The sequence below is a fragment of the Equus asinus genome, chromosome 3 (genome assembly GCF_041296235.1).
Source record: "Equus asinus isolate D_3611 breed Donkey chromosome 3, EquAss-T2T_v2, whole genome shotgun sequence".
Lineage (NCBI taxonomy): Eukaryota > Metazoa > Chordata > Mammalia > Perissodactyla > Equidae > Equus > Equus asinus.
This window is the reverse complement of record NC_091792.1, coordinates 32,713,057-32,736,578: the sequence shown is the minus strand read 5'-3', so window position 1 is coordinate 32,736,578 and position 23,522 is coordinate 32,713,057. Positions and strand designations below refer to the sequence as shown.

General features: G+C 37.3%; 1 protein-coding gene across 1 annotated transcript in view; it reads left to right on the top strand.

Moving 5' to 3' along the window:
* Positions 1–3,968: 3,968 nt before the first annotated feature.
* GYPA (glycophorin A (MNS blood group)) overlaps positions 3,969–23,522 on the top strand; it is a 37,266-nt gene continuing 17,712 nt past the window's right edge. The window contains exons 1-2 of the mRNA XM_014838111.3: positions 3,969–4,242; positions 7,715–7,762. Coding sequence (XP_014693597.1) covers positions 4,206–4,242; positions 7,715–7,762 — 85 coding nt within the window. The 5' untranslated portion in view covers positions 3,969–4,205. The remainder of the gene's footprint in view (positions 4,243–7,714; positions 7,763–23,522) is intronic.

Here is a 23,522-nt window from a genome sequence, read left to right as displayed (position 1 = left end):
GTGTGGTGATGGATTGTGATTAGTCTTCAGGTTGTCAACACGATGTAATCTACGCAGAATTGGAAATATATTTTGATGTACATCTGAAAGTTATATAATGTTATAATCCAATGTTACTGCTATAAAAACAAAAATTCAAAAAAAAGAAGAAAAAAAGAAAACTTCTCTCCAATGAAATAAAACATAAGAAAGATTAACAAATAAATAAACAAAACAATGAGACGGCTACAACCTATTAGAATGGTTAAAATCCAAAACACTGGATTTATTGAGATTTATTTTATAGCCCAGAAAATGGTCTATCTCAGTAAATGCTCCAAGAACACTTGTGAAGAATGATACCCTACTGCTGCAATGGATATATAAACATCAGCTGGGTCAAAGTGGCTAAGAACACTTAGCAGAAATCTGCTCTTCTTATTTTTGTTCTTCTGTGTCTTTTTCACTGACTGCTTTTAAGCTTTTCTGTTAATCATTGATTTTGAGCAATTATGATGTGTCTTGTAGTTTTCTTCATGATTTCCGGGCTTGGGGCTATTGATCTGTGTGTTAACAGTGCTCAATGAATCTGGAAGTTTTTCAGGCAAATAAATAAAGTAAATCAATAACAAAATATACTTCCTTTTAAATATTGGCAACTAACTCGATATGTTTAACGAACACTTAGGGCCAAATCAAATCAAGTAACACATTTGCAATCTCTTATCTACCCCTTAGTTTCCTCACATATAAGTAAGAATACTATCTGTTCTGCCTCTCTAACAGGGTTATTCTGAGTTTCAGATTTGTCTAAACTGGTGTTTATTTTATTTTAATTTTGAAATGATAAGAAAACAAAAAAAAATCAAGAAGTTCAACCACTCTGACAAAGCAGGCTGGAGAGTCCTAAGGTGACAAGACACCAAGGAGGCCAGTAGTGCAAGGCACTGTCTCAGATTTCCTGTCCCTTCCCTGTTCTTCAGTCTTCCACACAAATCGTAAAAGGAAGACTTCTCCACAGGCAGATCAGACCAGCGTGCAACCATCTCCAGGAATAATCTGATCCTGAAATAACCAGGGCATAAGTAATTGGCAAAAAGGGCTAGTTCCCTATTATGAAACACGCTCAAGCTAGGTTGATAGATCCCAGCTGAACTTCCTAGTTTGTAACATCATACTTCATCCTTCTCCTTGACCAGTGACAATACCAAAAAAATAGCCTAAGGACATATAATACTGAGAAATTGAGATAAGCTTTCTATGTTTGATTAAATGTCTCAAAAGCATTTGTTTTACTTTAGGCATAGACTCAAAATTCTCAAAAAAATATGTAGATTTGTCTGAGACACTTGCATGATATATATCACAGGTAGGATTTTATGATAATCCTGACATGTATTTCAGTAAGAATATAAAGAAGATTGAGGAAATGCCGAAAAGGAAAAGAGTAGTCTGACGTATATTTTTTTCTGTTGCATTTTCAGGTTTCACATTGTTCATTGCAGTATGCAGATACGCCACTAGAGGTCACCATACAGTTCTGCTTCCACACCTGGTGTGTAATACTGGGTGGGCCTCCAATTTCTGCACTGAGAACCCTACCGGGTTTTGTCTGTCTTACTCAGGCCAGGTAGCGTCAACATGTCCACCTGAAGGACGCTACAAATCCACACTTGACCCGAGGTCAGTGCCCACTCCCCACATTATTAAGACCTGAGAAGTCCTTCCAGGTGACAAGAGCAAAGCACCCATTCCTCCCCTGTGGCCTCATGGTCATGTAGGTGGCTCCTTATGTCGTCTGGTCACCGGCACTGATGACAAGCTGCTGCCTGCACCTCCGCCTCTGCAGGGTATTCTGCCAGAGGCTGGAAATAGAACAAGGAAGACAAGACTTACAAATACAAGGAAAATGATGGTGCCGGACAACAAATGAACTAGTGTATGTAAGTGCCACAGGAGTTCCAAGCGTGGCTAATGAAGTGATTCTCTAGGAAAGCAGGAGGTCACATGCAGAAAAGTGTTCTCAGAGGCCAATCAATCCAGGCTGAAGAAGGTATGAAAGCTGGATTTTAGGCTGATTTTCCTTTACTCCTTTCTGCCTTTGCAAGGGACCTTCATAGTGGGGATAATCTGAAACTAAGATATGACATAGGAGACATACAAATATATATCTATATATGTATATAAAGATCAGCCTTCACTCCCCCAGACTACCTGAGAGAAATTGCTTTCCTCTGCACTGCACTATTCATTTGTCGTTTATTGATTTGACAAATGTTTATTATCAACTGTGCCCCAAGCACTCAGTGGTGAATAAGATAGCCATAGGCGGGACACACCCACCTGGAATTTGTAGTCCAGTGGGGAGACAAAGATGATGGCAGTGCAATATGGTAAGTCCTAGGATAAGGGAAGAGCAGAGTACGACATGAATAAGGAGCAGGGGCCCTGACACAGACTTAGGAAGTCAGGGAAGGCTTCCTGGATGAAGTGCTGTTCAATTGAGATCCTAAGCAGAATGGAGGTGAGCCATGCAAGAAGAGAGTAAGCATGTTCTAGGCAGAGGTAACAGCACAGAGGAAAAAGAATCAAACAGGATCTTATTTTTGTATACACAGTTTTGGATCTTGCCGTTTTTCACTTACCTATTTTATCCTGAGTCTCCATATCAACTATTTTTGAAAATATAGTTTTAATAGCTGCCTAACAGTCCACTGTGAGGACAGTGACTAATTTACTTACCCATTATCAAAGGGAAATAGCATTTTTAAGGCTCATGCGAATTGCTCTCCCCTTTACAAAATCATGTGAAATAATTCTTTATGGCTCATATTAATACCCCAAAAATCTCCTTTATTGGCTATCCGTTGAGAACAATTTCTACAAACCAGTCCAGTCACAGGAAATACCGAATTTAAGCAAGCTATTTGTTACTAACTGTTAGTTACATTTAACTGTTTGTAAATTTTGCTGCAGTCATTTTACATGAATTGGCAGGGCATTCAGCGGGACTCCAGGATTCTGGGGCTTTGAGATTCTGGCACTGGCCCTCAGAGTCCCCGCTGTGTCCCTCAGTCTGAGCGTCCCCCAAGCCTGCAGCTCAGCCCCATCCATCCCTCAGCCTCAGGCTCCCCCCTCTCTGGGTATTAGCTGATTCTTATCTCCATCTTTTCCCCAGTAAATGATTTTTTTTCTCTGTGGCTCCATTTCCCGAACCTGCAAACAGTTTCATAAATAGTTTTTATGTTAACCACATTTTGGGTTAAAATATAAATATATTTGACAAATTGTTGACTTAGCAAATTAATTTTCTGGGTCCAGCAGGAAAAACTTTCACAAACAACTCTCCTGGGAAGTAGGACTATTTCGGTGGAGCATCCAATCACCTTTTGAGCTGTTTAAGATCTAATTCACATCGTTTTGTTCTGTCTCCCTTTAAAATTGATCTTTTTCAGGTTGCCACGCCCCTCACTTTAACCTGCTTTACAACAAACTTTGTGGTTTGTCTGTTGTTGAGTGTTTGCGTTTATTGTCTTGGCGTTAACTTGCGCTTACCCAGCGAGGCACGTTTCCGAGAGAAATGGCGCACTGGTGCTGCAGCTGTGTGGGCACTCACTGTTCCGTTCAGACTATTTTGAATCAAAGATTTCTTGTGTCTCGTGTAGTCTTATGTTGCTGTATGACTTGTCGTGAGTTTGAGAATCTTTTCAAACCTCAGAGCACTCAAATAGTAACTAAATTTCTCAAATACATTTATTTCACGTGTAAGACGTCTCTTTCATCCTGGCGCCTGAGAATCTCCACGTGAAAAATGAGACGGCTCCTAACTCCATTACAGCCCCACGGCCTGGCTCCTGCCCTGGCCTCAGCCCTTCACGGTCTCGTTCTCGTTTGTCCAATTGGGCGGCTCCTGACTGTTACTGCCTTATGATGCCCATTTAATTTATGCAAAGTAAGTTTAACATGTAGCATCCAGTTCCTTGAAGGGAAGATTTTACTTAATACTTTCATGATCTCAGTTAAGCAGACATTCATGTATCTTTATTGACAGGCGTTTAACAACTTTGCATAATTTAAAATGTCACCCGGGCCTATCAACTGATGAGGCCTCACGAAGGTGGGTCTGAAAGATAACAGCGTGCACACTGGAGCTATAGACGGCCACTTTCACTCCTCCTGAGGGCTTTTCCTGTACTGACTTTTGCTCGCCAGCTCATGATCTCAGGATGTACGAAAAAATAATCATTGTATTACTACTGTCAGGTAAGTGGATTTTTTTTTTTCAGCATGATGCTGTTATATTGGATATAAGATTATAGATTAAAACATAAACTACCCCTCTTTAGCACTATCGTATTTAACTGAATAAATAAATGAGTAGAATCTCCGATCCCAGTCTACTGGATGGATTCTATCGGGACTCAGCTGGCAAGGTGGAGGAAAGGTCATAAGGGAGCCCAGTAGTTGTGGCTGGATCACCATTTTCCAGTATGAGAAGTATGCTTCAATTCTAGCTCTAGCTAGACTCAACAGAATTTTATCAAATATTAGAGAAATATCTCTATGTGAATAAATTTGTGGCTTTGTGTTTTAATGAGTTTAACTTCTAAATTAAAGAGTCATTAATGAAGGTGATGGTGGATATAGAGTCTTCAGTTTTCAAATAGTTTTCCAAAAAATTATAATTTCCTTCTTCTCTGGCCAGAAAGGTACAAGCCACAAGCACAAACTCTGAAACCATGGGGGAGTGGTTTTCCTCTCCATGGCTCCATTGTTTAGGTGTGATACACGAAAAAGCAAAAACAGCTCTTATTGGCTTCGGTGTTATGTGGTTTGGGGAGAAGTCTAAATCAATCTATTAAAATAAAGAAATAAGGTAGGGGTATTATTAAGTTGTATTAAATTAGCATTATTTCTAGCCTCTTCCTGAGAATATTATGGTTAATGTCTTCTCAAATGCAGTGTTTACATGTTAGAAATACTAGTGCCCAGCACATAAATAAGGAACAGGCATTTCCTGCGAATATATTTAATCCATCAGACATGCTCTAATTCAAGTTAGAGCAAGTATCAAGGATCTCCTGGACACTCGGCAGGAGACCCGGAAGAGACCCAGCATTTGCTAAGACAGGTTAGGGGATAAAATAGAGTAATGGTTAAAGCACAGGCATGAGAGACAGACAGAACTGAGTTCAGATCTGTTCCCGCATCTGAAAGATGGGGAACAACTAAGGCAAATTATTTACCTCGCTTTGCCTCAACATTCCCATCTGTAAAATGCAGACATTGTTGGTACCTGCCTTGTGGTAATCGCGTAAGGACTAAAAGTAATTAATGTCATGTGTGTTACCTCACTGCCTAGCATATAGTAAAGCACCAAATAAATATTTAGCTATGATAGTTATTACAGACTAGGGAACAAACCTGGGTATGTGATGGCGATTTCTGAGAAGTCATGGAGAAGAGGAAAATTAGGGGAAAACAGAAGCCTAACAAAGCTGCTTGAATTTTTTTTAAGTAGCTAAGTATGAAAACATTCAGCTTGAAGAAAAGAAAATGAATGGAGGGTACATGGTGTCATGTTTAAATATATTCAAATATTTGTAGAGCTATGACACAGAAGAAAGAAAAGGTATTCTTTGTGTTGTTCCAGAGGGCAAAGTGGGGCTACTCAATCACTTTAGACATATTACCCATGTTCGGAGGGAGGGGACAAAATATTTGGAAGAATTTTATGTGACTGTGAGCCGCCCAAAATTTGGAAAGGATTCCTAGAAAAGAAATAAATTCTTCATGTCTACAACTTTTCAAGCAGATAGTGGATTAAGGCCTTAAATGACACTTCATAAGGAGGCCGTTGAGCCTGATGACTCGGAAGGCTCCTTTGGCCTTCAGTGCCAATGCTATTGTCATCTTCACATCGTCTGAAGCCTTCCAGAAAAACTCCCTTGATGTGACTACTTTACAAACTAATAGAAAGACGCGGGAACAAGCCTTTCCCCTCCACTCATTAGTTGAAGAGAAGAACCTGCAAAGTGTGAGGCAGGTTAAACATCTTTAGCTACAGAAAAATATACGATTGTTTTGCTTTCTCCAGTCATCTTAGGGACAAAGCCAATATTTCTAATTCTAAAATATATCAGATGTCATCTGCCAAAAGGAGAGTTAGTTTTCTGAAAATAATTTGATTCCCAGTCCCTGAATTCATTCACTCATTTGTTCATTCAGTAAAGTACGTGTCAGTGCTGATCCCTGAGGTCACAGCTGTGAGACAAATGAGCTCCCTCCCTCTGGGGATGCATTCAGGGGGTGTGGGGGTGGGCAGTGGGAGGGAACACAGCCATTGAACAGAACAAGCACATTATTAACATAAGGGCAAACAGTGAGAAATTAAACAAAGAAAATTAAGCCAGGGAAGGTGATAAACACAATGCAGAAAGCTGCTTTAGAAAAGAGTAGCAGGAAATTTTTCTCTAGTGAGAGTGGAGCAAGAAGCCAACCTTGCAAAGTCTGAGGGAAGGGTGCTGAAGGTGGGGGAAGAGCAAGGGCAAACGTCCGGAGACAGGAGGAAACTCAGTGTGTTCAAGGAAGCCAAAGATTTATTTGGGAACCAGATTCTAATGCTAAGACGAAGAAACAGTTTGAGAAAACAGTGTTATATCACTTCAACAAGGAAATCATGTCATAAACCAGGACCCTCTAAAAGTTTTCTGATTTCACTTAAAAATGTATGCAAAATTTGCATTCTAGGTCATAGTATACTGATTTAATTGGAAAATCCAAGGGACAGGTTTCATGATGGCTGTTTTATTCCTCAGTATATCCCCAGAATCTAGCACAGCTCTTGATATCCATTAGGATATTGGTTGAATCAGCAAGGAAGGAAGTAAAGGAAGGGAGGGAGGGCAGAGTGGGAGCAGAGAATATTTGTTTTTGTTTGGTTACGCAAAATGAGAGCTCTGAGTAAATAGACCATGATTACCCCATGCATCTTACTACCTACGTCTGCAGGTCCACCAGTTTGAAAAGCACATGATTAGAGTGACTAAGTAAAGAAACAAGGCACCTCCTTTTTCTTCAGTGATCCAAGAAGAGAGGCTTTCTGTCCATTTAATTGTTCCAGGGAAGAGTTCTGAACTGGGTTTCAGGGACCACAAGACTATGGATTTCTTCAAAATAAAGCCTGTGTCTTCATTTATGCATCCCAAACATTGCTAGGCACATGGTAGGCACTCAATAAATAATAGTTGCAGAAATGATAAATGACCAGAATTTGACTGCAGACTAGTTTAACTATGGAAAATCAGTTAACCCCCACGGGCCTTGGTGTCCCCATGCCTGCTGAGTAAAGCAGAGCCTAGCTGGCATGTAAAGTCCCCTCCATCTCTAAATTTCAATGAATCGTCAGAGGTCAGCCTGGGGTGAGCTGTAGGCTAGTTCCCAAACCTGTAAATCTCCTTAGCTTGGTATGAAACTGGGTTTTTAGGAAGAAATGGACAGTCCACTATGAATACCTAGAGAAGAATTCCTAAGACGGGGAAAAAGGGACAGTATCTCAAAATTGACTTACACTGACTTAAATTGGGAAATTGAATTTAATATTCTTGTGATGAATTTCTTTTTACTATGTTTCTATGTTTCTATGTTTACTATGTTTTCTGGAGAGTTATTGAAAATATCTATGAACCTATTTGGGAAACGCATTTTAAGTAATTTCCCCAACTTGTCTTTATAGGTTTTATTTCTGCACAGTCTATTGCAACTGGGTCACCACCAATAGCAGGTGGGTAATAGATTTCCAGCCGTTAATATCATATCTATGTATTTAATAAGTGCCTATCTGTGTGGTTTTCTGTGATAACGAACTAAATTAAAACTAAAGCAAAAATATTGAAGAGAAACATCCCAGGGTTATCTCTAGCTGTTGGGATTGTGGGTATCTTTTTTTCTGTTTTTTAAGATTTTCTAAGTTTTCTGCAAAGAGAATCATAAAATGTAATTAGAAAAAGTTTAAAAAATTTTAAAAAGTAAACAAAACACAATGTCTTCTTTCTCAGAGATCTCTAACATTAAGCAATGCTGACAAACATTAAGAGAGGAAAACCAAGACACCAACTTATTCATTTTATTGTGGGTAGTACTACTCAAATAAACTTGGTTATCATGTATCCTGAAACTGATTTCAGGGATCTGGTAGAGAAAAGACCAAGAATTGACAGTGAACGTATGAGATAACTCATCATTAATAATTTTCCCGTTTTCTGTTTTTTATAGCTCTTGTTTCTGTTATAGTACAGTAACACCTTCCCAAGCCCCCAGCTGCCACGCTGCAATAGCTAAGAGTGTCAGAGACGTAGTAGCATACGTAGGATACATGATCCACTGAGAGGCTCTGTCACATCATGGGGGTCAGACAGTGTCCTGACTCATCCCTGTCTCAGAAAAGTAAATGGCTTCAAAAACACTGGAAGCCCCAAATCATAAAACATTGTACATTCTTCTCTCTGTCCTTAAGCACTACACCAACTCCCAACGCAAAGGTGCAGGAGGAATGTCTGACCTCATCTCGTCCAGAGCCTCGTCTCCCTTGATATTTTAGATCAGACTCAACTTCAGCAACTTGCTTAGAAGGTGCAGAGCAAAAGGGCGGGTTTCCCGCCGAGGTGTGCATCACCTACAGAGGTGTTAAATTTAAGCAATTAACTAGGTAGAACAAGAAAAAGAAACTCACTGGACTCAGGGCAGAGAAGTTGAGATCCCTGGCAGTAAATGGGGAAAGAATCCAGTTAAAGATATTCTGCTAAGCTATGTTTCTTCTAATCAAACTTGAAAATGAGATCTCTTTATGAGTAACATTAGGCTTTTGTACTATTAGCCTCCTGTGACTTTTTCACTTGTTAGTATTCCTTAACAGTTTCCCACAGGTAGCAATTATAGATCTTCCTCTTTTACCTGTGTACCACCTGTGACCTTAGGTCCTGTGAATCCAATGATAACAAAAATTTATCCAGTGGTAGAGAAAATGAGTTCTCTACTTTGCGAAAACCACGTGTAAAGAGAGGAGAAGGTTTAACTTCTGTTGTTTTTGCTTTAATAGGGTCATGGCAAATATTTAAGTTTTTACATATTCATTAAAGTAAAAGGAGCATTGTAAGATATTAATAGGGCTAAGCAAACACTTTCTATGTAGCAGGTACCATGTTAAGCCATTTACATGGATTATTTCATCTTATCCTTATAACAACTCTATGGAGTAGGTATTATCCCCATTACACAGATGAAAAAACAGAGGTTCAAAAAGTTTTAGAATCTTGCCAAAGGTCATATAGTCAGTGAACAGTGAAGCTGGATGCAAATCCAGGAGGTTAGACTTGTAGAGCCCTCATCCTTAATTGACATGTTCTGCTTCTTTCCTCCAGAGAGGATAACAGTCCCTTCTTAATCTGCTATCTAGTAATAAGTTGGCATTGTGGTGCAAATCTTTCAGATACTTTTTTCTAGGTATCTTTATAAATATATACTTTCAAAATTACTCTATGCAGTGTTCTGAAGTTGCCTTTTCTTCACTTAAAAGGCATTTTTTCAATATTAGCAAATACACTTGTAAAACATTTTAATGGCTTGACAATATTACATCTGATGCATAAATGTGGTTTACTTAACCTGTGTCAGCTTTTGAATATTTAGATTGTTTCTACTTGACAGTCTTTTAAACCATGCTGTGATGGACATCCTTGTAGATTCATCTTTCCGTGCCAGAGTGTGCACATAGCAAAGATTTTGATGGATATTGCCAAATTTGTTTTCCCAAAAGCTATACCAATATATATGCTCATCAGTAAATTTTGAGAGTATCTGCCTCAGTAACCTCTTACCAAACTGTGTGCCAGACGTCTTTTTATCTTTGCCAATAGGATAAGTGAATGATATGGTGTATTTATGCTTTGAGTTTTATTTCCTTGATTACTGATAAAAGTAAAACCATTTCACTACGTTATTTTTTAACAACTTTACTAAGATGTAATTTGCATGCAATGGAATTTACTCATTGTCGGTGAAGGATTCGAGGCTGGGATTAGGATGAGGAGAGTGAGGACCTCACCCCGGGCCCAAAATTTAAGGGTGCCCCAAAACCTTAGCCATGGAGATAAATATTTTAATGCAATATTTTAAAAACTCAAAATTAATTCAAAAGATTGACTGTGATTAAAATATTAAAATTTTAAATACAGTCGGGATCCCTCAGAGTCAGGATTAGGGTGAGATGAGTGCGGTAAGGCAAGCCAGTGCTGAGTCAGATCCTGGCTTCTGTCAACAGTCACGGGAAAGGAAACTCATCAGAATCCACTCAGCAACTGAGCTGAGGTGCAACTAGGGTTGTCTTTTTTTTTTTTTTTTTTATTAAGATTATGATAGATTACAACCTTGTGAGATTTCAGTTGTACATTGTTGTTAGTAATGTTGTGGGTACACCACTTCAGCCTTTGTGCCCTCCCCTCACCCCCTCTTTTCCCTGGTAACCACCGATCGGTTCTCCATGTCTATATGTTAACTTCCACCTATAAGTGGGGTCATATAGAGTTCGTCTTTCTCTGTCTGGCTTATTTCGCTTAACATAATATAGGGTTGTCTTTTTAAAGGCTTGTCCTTGTTTCTGTTCACCTCTACTTCTAGGTACTAGTAGCCTTTTGGAGGATGGCTCCTCCTCCTCGGTGGACCCAGAACCCCATTTGTCATTCCTCTAGTTCTGTGAGACTGTCAAAATCTCTGACAAGCTTTGCAGGCTCTCAGGCCCCACTTGCAAAAGACAAATGTCTCCAGAGGAAAGCTGGTGGCTAATGTCAAGCTCACCTCTCTGCACTTCTCCTCCCCACCTCGGGCACCTGCTGTCCTGGTAGCCTCTGACACCCTCCCTAGATGCTTTAAATTTGCTCAGCATTTCTACTTGTTATGAACAGGAGGCTGGATCTGCAACAAGCCAATCTGCCCTGACTTGAAGCCAGAAATCTTTATTTCTCCAAATGAGTTTCCGAATCATTTGGGAAAGTAATCCCTTACGCAACATCAAACTATTCCCACTGTTATTTGGTTAGAATAGAATTAAAGGAATAGATGAGCTCATAGAAAATAAAACATTATATAATAGTAATCTTTGAATAGATCATGTTTTCCCATTGTCGTATCATTTTTTATGTGCTCTGAAGAGTTTGAGAAAAATCCTGAAAAAAGTTTCTGAAGTAAACTTCAGATAAATTTTATATATTTTTCTTTTTTAAGAAGTATTTTACATATTTTGTCATTGTTTCAATTAAAACATGTTTCATTATATTTTCAAACTGTTTATTGATGGCCTAAGATGAATCTATTGCTTTGTGTATATTCATTTTGTAAGTGACATCATTAGCCTTTATTTGTTATAATAGATGATCCTTTTTGGTTTCAAAATTAGGCAATCATATTCCCTATAAAAATGATAATTTTGTTTCTTACTTGAAATAAATATTTATAGCCACTTCTTTTCTTCTCATGTTGCATATGTTAGAACTTCTAAAACAATGTTATATAATGGTCTTGATAGTAGTCATCCTGGTCTCGAGTCTGTCTATAATATGAATGTCACATCATTAGTTATGATGTCTGTTGCTTTCAGTAAATAATTCTCATCACGTTGAGAAATTTCTCTCTAGCTAAGCTAAGAAATTTAATCAAGAAAAGATGTTGAATTCTATAAAATACCTTTTCTGCACCATAGTTGAAACGTTGAATGCTGACTTTTATAGCTTAATGTATAATAATAAATTTCCTGACAATTATCATGAGAGAGAAAATATCTGTTATACCAACTATAACAGAAATATTTTTTAAACTTTTGTTTTCTTTTCTTTAGAAATGGCTGTTAATCTTATTAGTTTCTGTTGATTTCTCTGTATTTTTATTCTTTAATGTTGAAGTGATGATTGTATCAATGGATATCATAATATTGCACTGCTTCCCATCCTAGTACAAATTGCTCAGCTATTGTAGCATATTCTTTTAATATTGTTCTGCATTTAATATTTGTTTTAGGATCTTTTTATCTATATTTTTGTATATAAAATATTTCTGCATTTATTTATGCACACAACTGTGCATTTGCTATCAAAAAGCTAAATGAATTTTTGCCCATTTTATTCAAAAATAATTTATTAATCACTACTATGGGCCAGTTTTCAGCATGGGAGATATTTAGAAGAAATAGCCATCTCTTCCAACTATAGTAGAAGGGTTTTCTGTTTTACAAAAATAGGTAAAAAATATCTTTTCTTCATATATACATGAACATGATAAATTATATTATCTTATTTCTTTTCTCCAAATTTTCATTTCAAACACGTGGAAAATAATCAAAGAAGACTAAAATTAGTATTCATATATTATCTTCCATGATTCAATAATTGTGGATAATTGGCCACATTTGCTCTTTCTATAAGTGCATAAATATATATATCCTTTTGTTGTATTTGAAAGTAAGTTATAAACATCGTAACACTTTACCCCTAAACATTTTAACATACATCTCCTAAGTAAAAAGACATTCTCCTAAATAGCCACAATTATTTTAACATCTAATAATATTACTAATAATCTCATAATCTTACTTTGGTTCATGTTCACATTTCTCCAATTGGTTCATAAATGTCCTTTATAGCTGCTTTTGTTTTAAAATCAAAATTTAATCTACATTCGTGCAGTGAATTCGTTGTTACATGTATTTTAGTCAAGAACAATTATCCAACTTTTTTTTAATGACATTGGGTTTTTGAAGTTTCCAAAAGAGTTGTCTAATACAACGTCCCACGTTTTGATTTGCCTGATTATTTCCTCATTGTGTTTATTTCTTAAAGGAAATTTTTGGCAATGTTCTTTTTTTAATGACTATTGCTCAGGCTTTAAACCTCTTCAGTAGATGTTTAATCATATACGTTTTTCAAAGACCCTTTTAATTTTAATTAAAACTCTCCAATTTAAAATATTATCTGTGAATTTTATATATGTTTTCTCATTCTTAATAATTTTGTATTTGTGTTTTATCTCCTCTCCTTGTCTTGATCAAAATTTGCGATGGTTTGTTTATTTTATTGATTCTTCAAAAACTCTTTTGACATATTTAGCAATTTCAGTATTTTACATTTAGTCATTTTGGTTCTTATCTTTACTGACTTCATCCTTAATTTCTATAAGGTTTATTTTGCTATTTCTTCGCTCATTTCATTTATTATCATTTTTTGTTTAGTAATAAATCAATTGAGGCTGAGAGTTTTGTAAGTTTACTTTTGGCCATCATTACCAAAGTTTAATAAGAAGCTTTCTTGTTGTTAATTTCAAAATAGTCAATAATAACTACATTAATATCCTATTTAATTTAGGAATTATTTTAGAAGTATTTGTGTATACGTATGTGTGTTTTAACTCCCAAGTTATTGCAATTGGATTCTTTCTTAAATTTCACTTTTTCTTCACTTTTTTCCCACATAAATTTCTCTTTTTATTGTATTGTGGTCAGATGTTATGTATATAATTTCTACTTTGGGACTTTTATTACAAATTTCTTTGTAACCCAAATTACTATAAGTAAGCACTAGAAAAGAAGATGCCATCTTTGTTTGTAGTGTGTCAAGTTTTATAGATAGCTATTTAATCATCTTTGGTACATCCATCTCTAGATTTACATAGTGTTGGTTAGGTTCTATATAGAGTTAGGTTCTGAAGAATACTAGCCAGCACTGATAGAGCACTAACTTTGTGCCAAGCACTGCTCTAAGTGATGTACATATGTTTAACTGTTTTTTTATTCTGGTGAAATACATGTAACAAAATTCACCATTTTATTAGGTGTGCAACTCGGTGGCATTTAGTACATTCACACTGTTGTACACCCATAGCCACTATCTAGTTCCAGAATATTTTCATAAATCTAAGAGGAAATCCCAGATGCATTAAGCAGTCACTTCTATTCTCCCTTCCCACCAGCCCTTGGCAACCACTAATTTGCTTTCAGTCCCTATCAATTTATCTATTCTGAATATTTCGTATAAATGTAATCATACAATATGTGGCCTTTTGTGTAGAATGATGTTTTCAAGGCTCATCCATGTTGTAGCATGTATCAGTACTTCACTGCTTTTTATGGATGAATAATATCCCATGGCACGGATATATCACATTTTATTTATCCATTCATCAGTTGATGGACACTTGGGTCATTCCACATTTTGGCTTTTGTAAATAGTGGTGTTAGAAAGATTCTTGTGCAAGATTTTTTGAACACCTATTTTCAGTTCTCTTTGGGGTATATCTAAGAGTAGAAATCCTGTCATGTGGTATTTTATGCTTAACTTATTGAGGAACTGCCAAACTGTTTTCGACAGGCACTGCACCATTTTACATTCCCTCCAGAAGCGTATAAGTATTCAATTTCTCACATCTCTACCAACACTTCTTATTTTCCATTATTACTATTATTATTATTATTATAACTGTCATTCTAGTGGGTGTGAAGTGGTATTTCATTATGGTTTTAATTTGCATTTCCCTAGTGACTAATGATGTTGAACACCTTTTCATGTGGTTGTTAGCCATTTGCATTATCTAGAGAAAAGTCTACTAAAATCCTTTGTCCATTTTTAAATTGTGTTTTTTGTCTTTTTGTTACAATGTTAAAGTTCTTTATATATTCTGGATGCTAGACTCCTATCAAAGATATTATTTGCAAATATTTTCTCCCATTCTTTTTATTCTCTTGGTAGTGTCCTTTGATGCACAAAATTTTTAATTTTGATGAAGTCCAATTTATTTTTTTTTTGTTGCATGTGCCTTTGGTGTCATATTTTAAAAAATAAAACCACTGCAAATCCAAAGTCATGAAAATTTACCCCCACGTTTTCCTCTAAGAGTTTTATAGTTTTATCTGTTATATTTAGGTCTTTGATCCATTTTCTGAGTTAACTTTTTTTAGATGGTGTGAGATAAGGGTCAAACTTCATCCTTTGCATTGGGGTACTAGTTATCCCAGCACAATTTGTTGAAGGGACTATTTTTTCGCCCTGTAATGCTCTTGACACCCTTGGTGATAATCAATTGCACATAAATACATGAGTTTATTTTTAGACTCTCAATTCTATTCCATGGATCCTTAGAGCAGCGCCACGCTGATTACTCTTGCTTTGTAGTAAGTTTGAAATTGTGAAGTAGAAGTCCTCTTTGTTCTTTTTCAAGAATATTTTGGCTATTTGGGGTCCCTAGCAATTCCATATGAATTTTAAGATCAATTTTCTATTTTTATTTTATTATTTGTGCAAAATTTTACATATATTTTAATTCATTGAACCTAGTCAATGATTCTATAAGGTAGAAACAATTATTATCTCTGTTTTACAAATGATGAAACAAAGGTACAGAGAGATTAAGTAAGCTGCCCAAGTTCTCAGCTAGTACTTAGTGAAATTAGTTTGAACCCAGGCAGTCTGGGTCTAGAATGCGTACTTAATCATTACATTATTTTGCCTTGTTTGTCATACACAGTGATGTTCCAGGCTTGACTCCTCCTTACTCTTGCAACACTGTCACTCAGCGTTCTGCTTGTGCTTTCACTAGAATGAAGCCTGTACTGAGGCTGGTGGTCTGTCTGCTCCTTCTGGTGTGCTAATGAACCCTAATCGTGTGACTATGAGGTTAGCCTTTTGTTCCTTTTATGTGGACTAGAAAAGCTTTTAATCTAGGCGTCTCCCTTTAACATTGCCACTTATTTCTCAGTCATGATTATATTTAAAAATCAAAATGAAAGAAAATAAACCCAAAGGACAAAACGAGAATGTAGTACATCTTTTGGAGCAGGTAGGAAGATGGATCATGGCAGTGAAATTGCATCTTGCTAGGAGAAACATCACAAAAGTTTGTCTCTTGGTAACCTCCTTAAACTATTCTGTCAGGTACAGATCTCAAAAACATCTTGTCAGGCATTTCAGCAATGTCACCTCAGAATGTGGATGGGAATGTGGGAACACATGACAAAGTTGATCCATATTGATTTATTACCCAAAAGAAGTATGCATCCCTCACTGTGATTGCAAGACAAGATATTTTTCAGATCCTCTCAGTGTTTATGTTTTGCTTTCTTGATCTACCACAGTTGGAGAAAACTGTTAAATTTCTCACTGTTGTTGTAATTCTGCCAATTTCTTCTTCTTCTCTTTTTTTTTTGGTGAGAAAGATTGGCCCTGAGCTAACATCTGTGCCAATCTCCCTCTATTTTGTATATAGGATGCTGCCACAGCATGGCTTGATGAGCAATGTGTAGGTCTGTGCCCAGGATCTGAACCTGCAAACCCTGAAGCACCAAACCAGAGTGCACAAACTTAACCACTATGCCACCAGGCCAGCCCCAGCCAATTTCTTCTTTTGCTTTATATTTCTTGCTGGTATGTTATTCGGATATAATGGTCCGTATTTACTTAAGAATCATTGTCTAACATATCTTTTAACAATATAAATTAATCCTCTATGTCCTTTTGAATGTCTTTGGCTTTAATTCTACTTTGTCTAATATTAAAATTGTGATTCCTGTTTTTATTTATCTTTATTTGCCTAATATACCTCTGCACTTTTTTTGCACATTTTATCTTCTTTTGTTTTACTTGAGTTTCTTATAATCTAGTATATTGTTGGAGGTGTTTTTTTTTCCTATTTTACTCAATTTAAAGTTCTTTGTCTTTTAATACAAAAATGTAATCCATATGCAGTTATGGATTCACAACTGACATTTAGTATCTTTTTTGTTTTCTTTATCCCATACTCTCTTTTTAAATGATTTCTTATTTCTAATCTTTTTATATATATGCTATGCTTTATTTGCCCCTATCCTCTTATGTGGTTTGAAGGTATATAGCCGACTTGTAGTTATCCCATCAGCTAACTATGTTTTAAAAGCATTTTCTCTCAGAAATCCCAACTCATTTTAATGGCTCAGCACACGTAGAAACTTTAACTGTCGTTATGGATCCTGTACAACCTGGATAAGGTTGTTCTAGGCTGAAGCCAACTCACCAATAGCTCGTGGGGCCTTGAATGGATTTTAGTTGTGCCATGGGCAAGAGTCCCTCTGCCCCTCTCAGATAGGCCATAGCCAGGTGTACCAACCTCGTGACATATTCAGGTATGATTCAGATATAGTGAATGTTCCCTGCAACTCATTGCACACAGAGATGTACACATAAACACACACACGTGAAACAAAATTCCACCAAATAATAACTGTCCTTACTATGTGGGGTGCACTCTGATGTACTTTCTTCTATTTCATACAATTTAATTTTTTAATGTCAGTGGCAACCCACTGAACTGATTTCATGGCCCATTAGTGCAGAAATTCACTATCTTGACCACATGTTGGAATCATCTGAGGGACTCTAAAAACTACTGGTGATCCAGTTCCACATCCAGGGATTCTAATTACTCCTGCAGAGGCCAGCACACTGTAACCTGCAGGCCCGATCCAGGCCACTACCTGGTTTTGCACAGCTTGCAAGTTAAAGATGGTTTTTACAGTTTTAAGTGCTTAAAAAAAATCAAAAGAAGAATAATATTTTGTGGCATGTGAATATTAGATGAAATTAAAACTTTAGTGTCCATAAATAATTATTGGAACACAGCCGCACTCATTCACTTATGCTTTGGTTTAGATATTGTCTGTGGCTGCTTTTACACTGTAAAGGCAGAGTTAAAGAGTTGTAGCAGAGACCAACCATCGTCCACAAAGCCTAAGATATTTATTCTTTATCCTTTTACAGAAAAAGTTTACCAACCCTTGCACTAAGGGATCCCAACCTGCAATTTGAAAACTCAGTTTTAGACTGAGGATTTCTAAGCTAAGTTCCCGTGGAGCTCCTTGAAGCTGCTCCAGGAGGCTGTGGACACAGGGTGTGAGGCCCCAGGCTGTACCCCAGTTTCCACCAGAGCCATCCACTCTGTCCATTAAGCTTACCTTTGGAAAGTGCAGAGAGTAAAACCAAATGCTGCGGAGAGGAGATTTTCTAGGACAAAACCACAAGAAATGTCACACTTAATATGGCAACTTGTGAATGTTATTATTTCTCAAGCAAATCAGAGTAATATCAAATCGTTGTCTGAAGCTGTTAAAGTTTTACATAATAGTGATGTGAGAACCTTAGAAAATGTAAGGATAGACCTCAAAAACCATGAAAACAAAGTTTCCATATGTTAACTAGTATGGAGTAGTGGTTCCTAATGCTGGCAACACGTTAGAATCCAGTGCCTGGGGACCACAGATCATTCCAACATGCAGTCAAGAGTGACAACTACTGATCCAGTTTCCTCTGTTGCTATTCGTCACTGTTCAACCAGTCACAGGAGGAATCAGTGGTATGAGAACTTTGGGATAAAGTTTTCATTTTAAATGAGAATTTTTCTCATCCAGCCTGATTTCCTTAAGCCCAAACCTAAGATGTGTAGAGAGTTCAGCTACAGAAATGTCAATACCTTAAAATAAAGCTGGCACACCCAAAGTATGTAAAATCCTCTTTCATTCTGAGGATTTTTGGTGGGCAGGGGCAACTTGACTGGAAGATGCTTGGCTGGAAAAAGTAAGATTTCAGTTAACAAAGTGATACTAACCAGAAACATCTGTCCTTCCATGGTATGGATCTAACAGCACAGGTCACCCCACAACTCTGTCTTAGAGGTGCAGCCCTTCACCTCGGGTTAGGCACAAGGTAAATTATTATTTTTGTATCTTTTCAATCAGTCCTCATTTGCTGTAAGTGAAGGCTTGCTTGAAAGTTAGTTGTACTATAATTTGGTGAGAATTCAATCTTCTATTAATGAAATTTATTTGCTCTTCATTCATTTTATTCTGTATATATCATGATAGAACTTGGCAGATAGTTCTGCAGTGAAATAGATTTGAATTCAAAATCCAGATCTGCCACTTAACAGCTGCATGATCTTATGCAAATTAGGCAATGTTTCCGACCTTTGTTTTCCTCCTGTAAATAATAATTAATATATAATAATATGCTCTCAGAGAATTGTTTTGAAGATGGTAAGAGAGGATGCCTGGAATGTGGTAAATACACAATAAGTGTTAAATATGTATATTATTATCTCAGACATATAAATTTCCATGATTTTGAAAGGTGAAGTACCTTAGAAGACGTCTTTTCTGTTAATCTCATTTTAGAGGCAAGAAACTGAGGCCCAGTGACTTATTCACTTCTGCAAACAGATAGTAGCAAAGCCAGGACTAGAACGCTGACCTCCTTTCTCACTGGGACAGTGGACAGAAATATCCCTTGCTTTCCATCTGTCTTAGCTGAAGGGTGTACAATGGCTGGAATTATGGACTGAGTCTTCTCTCTACCCCTGCTGTCTCAGTAATGGTTTGGGACAGTGAGGATGACCAGAAGCTGGGCGGTACAGAGCCAGGCTATGAAGTTCAGAGTTCCCTGAGGGGAGCTGCTCTCCTCTTAGGCCATGGCAGCTTCAAGGTAGACTCGATGAAGAGCTATTCTCTGCCAAGTTAAGGAAGGCAGAAGTGTGACCAACTGGCTGCTTGGGAACTCCCAAAACATGCCACTCTGAAGGGAAGCAGAAACTGGGTCATTTCACTTGAGACCCGGCCCACTAATCAGACCAGTTACCAGGCTATGTCCTTCTTTAAGAAGTACTGACCCACAAGTTCAAACAAAATATTAAGGGCTATTCAAGACACTAGGATCAAATGCTATCACACCAACAACTTTATCCTTTAGGAAGTTCCATTTTTCTAAATTGTAATTGCCTATTTTGGCTTACTAAAACCCTTCCCCAAAAAACAAACGTGAACAACAACAGACAAGATGGACACCTAACTATATTATTACAACTTGACTCAGACTGAATTTCTCAGTCCTCTAATTCAAGAGCAAGACTGAATATTTCTCTTAAAATATTGCTTCATGGCACTAGCCTTCTCTCAACATCTTTTGGAACAGGCAAGATCCCCATTTACACATTCACTCTGTATAAAATAACAAGGTCTGGCTGAAAAGGCATAGAGTTGGAAATCAGAGGATGTGAGTTTTTGTCCCAGTTTTACAAAAAATTAGCTGTGCAGAACTTCCAAAAATAAATTTATCGATCAGTTTTCCTGGTCATCACAATACCAAAAACTGACAGCACTTAGAAAATTTAATTTTTGACTTGAAAACTTTTGAAGGCATTTCATAGGCAGGGTGTATCCTTGTAAGAGTTTGCTTTTGCAAGATAAGACTTCTATCAGCTGTGAGGCAGGAGGGCTTCAAAAGCAAAACCAGCAGCTGCATGAGCTGACCTTATCACGTCATGACAGAAGCTCAGCTACTGGAAGTGTTGGCATAAAGCAAAACTGCAGGGTATTTGTCCAATGTTGCATTTTACTGTTATTCTTTCTAATAACAGTTGATGTTAGAAATGTCAACAGTTTGGGAAAGCCATGTGGTTTAGTGCATAGAGCATAGAGCAGATGCTAGGCTCTATTCCCAATTGTTGCCTAAGGAGTTCTGGGCCCACAAGTCACCCCACGTCCTTGGTACAATGGAAACAGTGGCAGGAGCCCTCTCATGCTTCCTCCCCCGACACAGAGGCATCTCAGGCTGGGAGAGTTTTCACAAGCAACTGTGAGGTCAGAGTAGTGATGAGACAAAGTGATAAGAGACAAGAAGATAAGAGAAAAAAGAGGTGAATGTTTGGAACAATTCAAATGTTATGCAAATGTAAGCTGTGAGATGATATGATCATGCAAACTTGGAATATTTAATATTCTGGGTGGCATATTAATTAATTCATTGTACCCTTCCTAAACCTAAAATAATATGTTTTGGTTCAGGTCACAAATATGTACTTTGTACAAGTACTATAGCAAATGCCATTTCAGTGTCTGGGGATTGAAAAAGAAACTAAACTCGGAGTTAGAGGCCTTGCTGTACCTACCCTTCTGTTTTATTTTGCACTAATTTGCCTCTTGGACATTAAACTTTTGTCAGTCTGAGAGCTTTGCCAACCTTTGCCTGCTGGCTGCCCCCTAGCCTCCACGTGAATGCACACTGTACTCTTCTTTCTCTATATTTCAGCCCATGCCATTTCGGTTTCCCTTCTCCACATCTTCACCTAAAACCCTACTCGTGTTTCAAGGTTCAGCCAGTGAGACATTGCAAGTAGGCGTGGGGTAAAGACTTCAGAGTAAGTTTTTCAGAGCCTAGTGCAGCTAAGGAAATGTGCAGTGTTGGCCCAAGACCCATCCATTCCTGGGTAGCCAGGTGCTGGACACATCTTCCATAGTACCTCAAGGTAAATATGCATCACTTGGAAAGAGAGGTGGAATTTCAGGTATAGTCTGGATGTGTTCCTGCTAGAAGTGAAAGGATTAAGAAAATGACCCTCATGTCAATATTGCTAGAGCAGAAAACAGTTTCTTTTAGTGGCTATAGCAAGAGGACACTGAGGGTAAAGAGATAGAATGTAAGCAGTACAATGAATTGGTGTGAAAAAGTCATCAAAATGAAGACTACATAATTATTATTAAAATTCTAGCCCTTCGGATGCCTGGGAATCCCAAGGAATTTAGTTGTCTTTTTTTGTTTACAACACACCTCAGTGTTCAACAGCTAATATGCTAAAATATCAAACAAATCTTTTTATTTTTCTCAGGTTTCTAGAATTTATTCATTTTATAACTGAGACTTTGTACCCTTTGACCAACGTCTCCCCTTTTCCCCGCCCCCTCAGCCTCTGGTAACCGCCATTCTATTCTCTGCTACTATGAATTAGACAAACGAAATCTTGCTGACAAGATCTCAACCAGGCGGTGAGATCTGAGAGGTGGGAATAATATTGGAAGTCAGTGGAATAGGTCTCAGTTCTGTTCCTTACCTGCTCCGTTAATTCTGAGCCAATTATTTAATTTTTATATCAAGTTTCTTATCTGTAAAGTAGGAAAGTTGGATTAGATGTTCCGAGTGACCTTGTAATGTAAAATGTAAAAGTAATTCTTAATTAAATAGGACAGTATTTAAGTTGATCTTTAATATGTGAGCAACGCAAACAGACGTGGAAAGCTAGCCCTACCCCTCGTGCGCGCACGCGCACACATACAGACGCAAAGCAGGAGAGAGACCCTTCTTATAATCCAGTCTCCAGGAGATTTAGACAAACCGTGTCTGTTGTTTAATGGCTACAGATTTGCTTGGATGTTATCTATCTAGTTGACTCAACTGAAGATTCTATTGTAAAAAGCTCTGTTTAAAATTCACTTACTCACAGAAATTTTGCAACTCAGCATTTCTGAATATGTCCACAGATGTCTATTAGCTGATTAGGGCGTGAGGAACCTGGGAGAGCCTGATAAACATGAGGGCTGTTGCTGTCAAATGTAGGATTAGAACATTCTTGGTGGTTGTTGCAAGTACGTATTGTGGCATTTGTTTTCCTTACCTTGAATTTTGAAAGTAGCTTAAGCATCTGAGGATGTATGAAAAGATAGTTTTTTTTTGTTTGCTTCTCCTAAATGACATTTTTCAACCAGGACCTAGTTTATTTAATTTGACGCAATTGATAAAATTCTTTGAATTATTCCATGTGAATCTATCTTGGAATAACCAACAAGTTCTTTAAAATTTAATTAAATATTAGAAGATACAAAAATATATCTGTGTGATAAAAGCTGTTGTTCTTTCAAGCTGGTACTGTGAACTATGGATCAATAACAAGTCTTCAAGAGCTCCTCATACCACTAAGCAAGCATGAGGATTAATTCCTATTGAAATACTTATAAGGTTGTCTGGGTTTTTTTCGGAAAATGGAAGAAAAGCTATGACAAAGGTCATTTTATAGATCAGCTACAGATATTAGGTTGTTAAAGAAATATTTAAAAATATATTTTATCAAGTTGTTCTTGGGGCATTTATGTATTCAGTTACTTACCGTGTTGATGGTTTTAGGTGACTGCAACAGAAAATTGTATCAAAGCAACAAATCTGGAGAATTAAAGCAGGTATTTCTAAGAACATAAGTGGCAAGTTTCAGACTCAAGTCAATTTGGCCACCAATCTGTTTTTGTAAGGGCATAAATAGGACATGACATTCACATTCACAGACGGGACTTGGATAAAGAGTATGCAATTTTTGGAAATTATCTCAAAGACTTTGTTCCTCTAAACAATGTGTTGCCTTCAATGTTAGATATTCCTGAATTTTAACTATAGTTTAGAGCCTTGCTTAGAAGCAAGGATGGAAGACGTGTAGCTCTGAGCTGGAAAGAGGCACTACAACCAACTTCGGACAAATGTTAAGGCCAATGTCAGCATGTGAGTCCTGCTCTGTAAACTTGGGTAGTTTTTATCTCCTGGGTCTTCACCCTCTCCTTTCAGAATAAATTTCCACTAAATGCTCCTTTTCTTTGAGGAGTAGCTGTTGGAAAAGAAAGAAGTCTACTTATTTGCTAGAGAGTTAAAATTGTCTTGATAAAGTTCAAA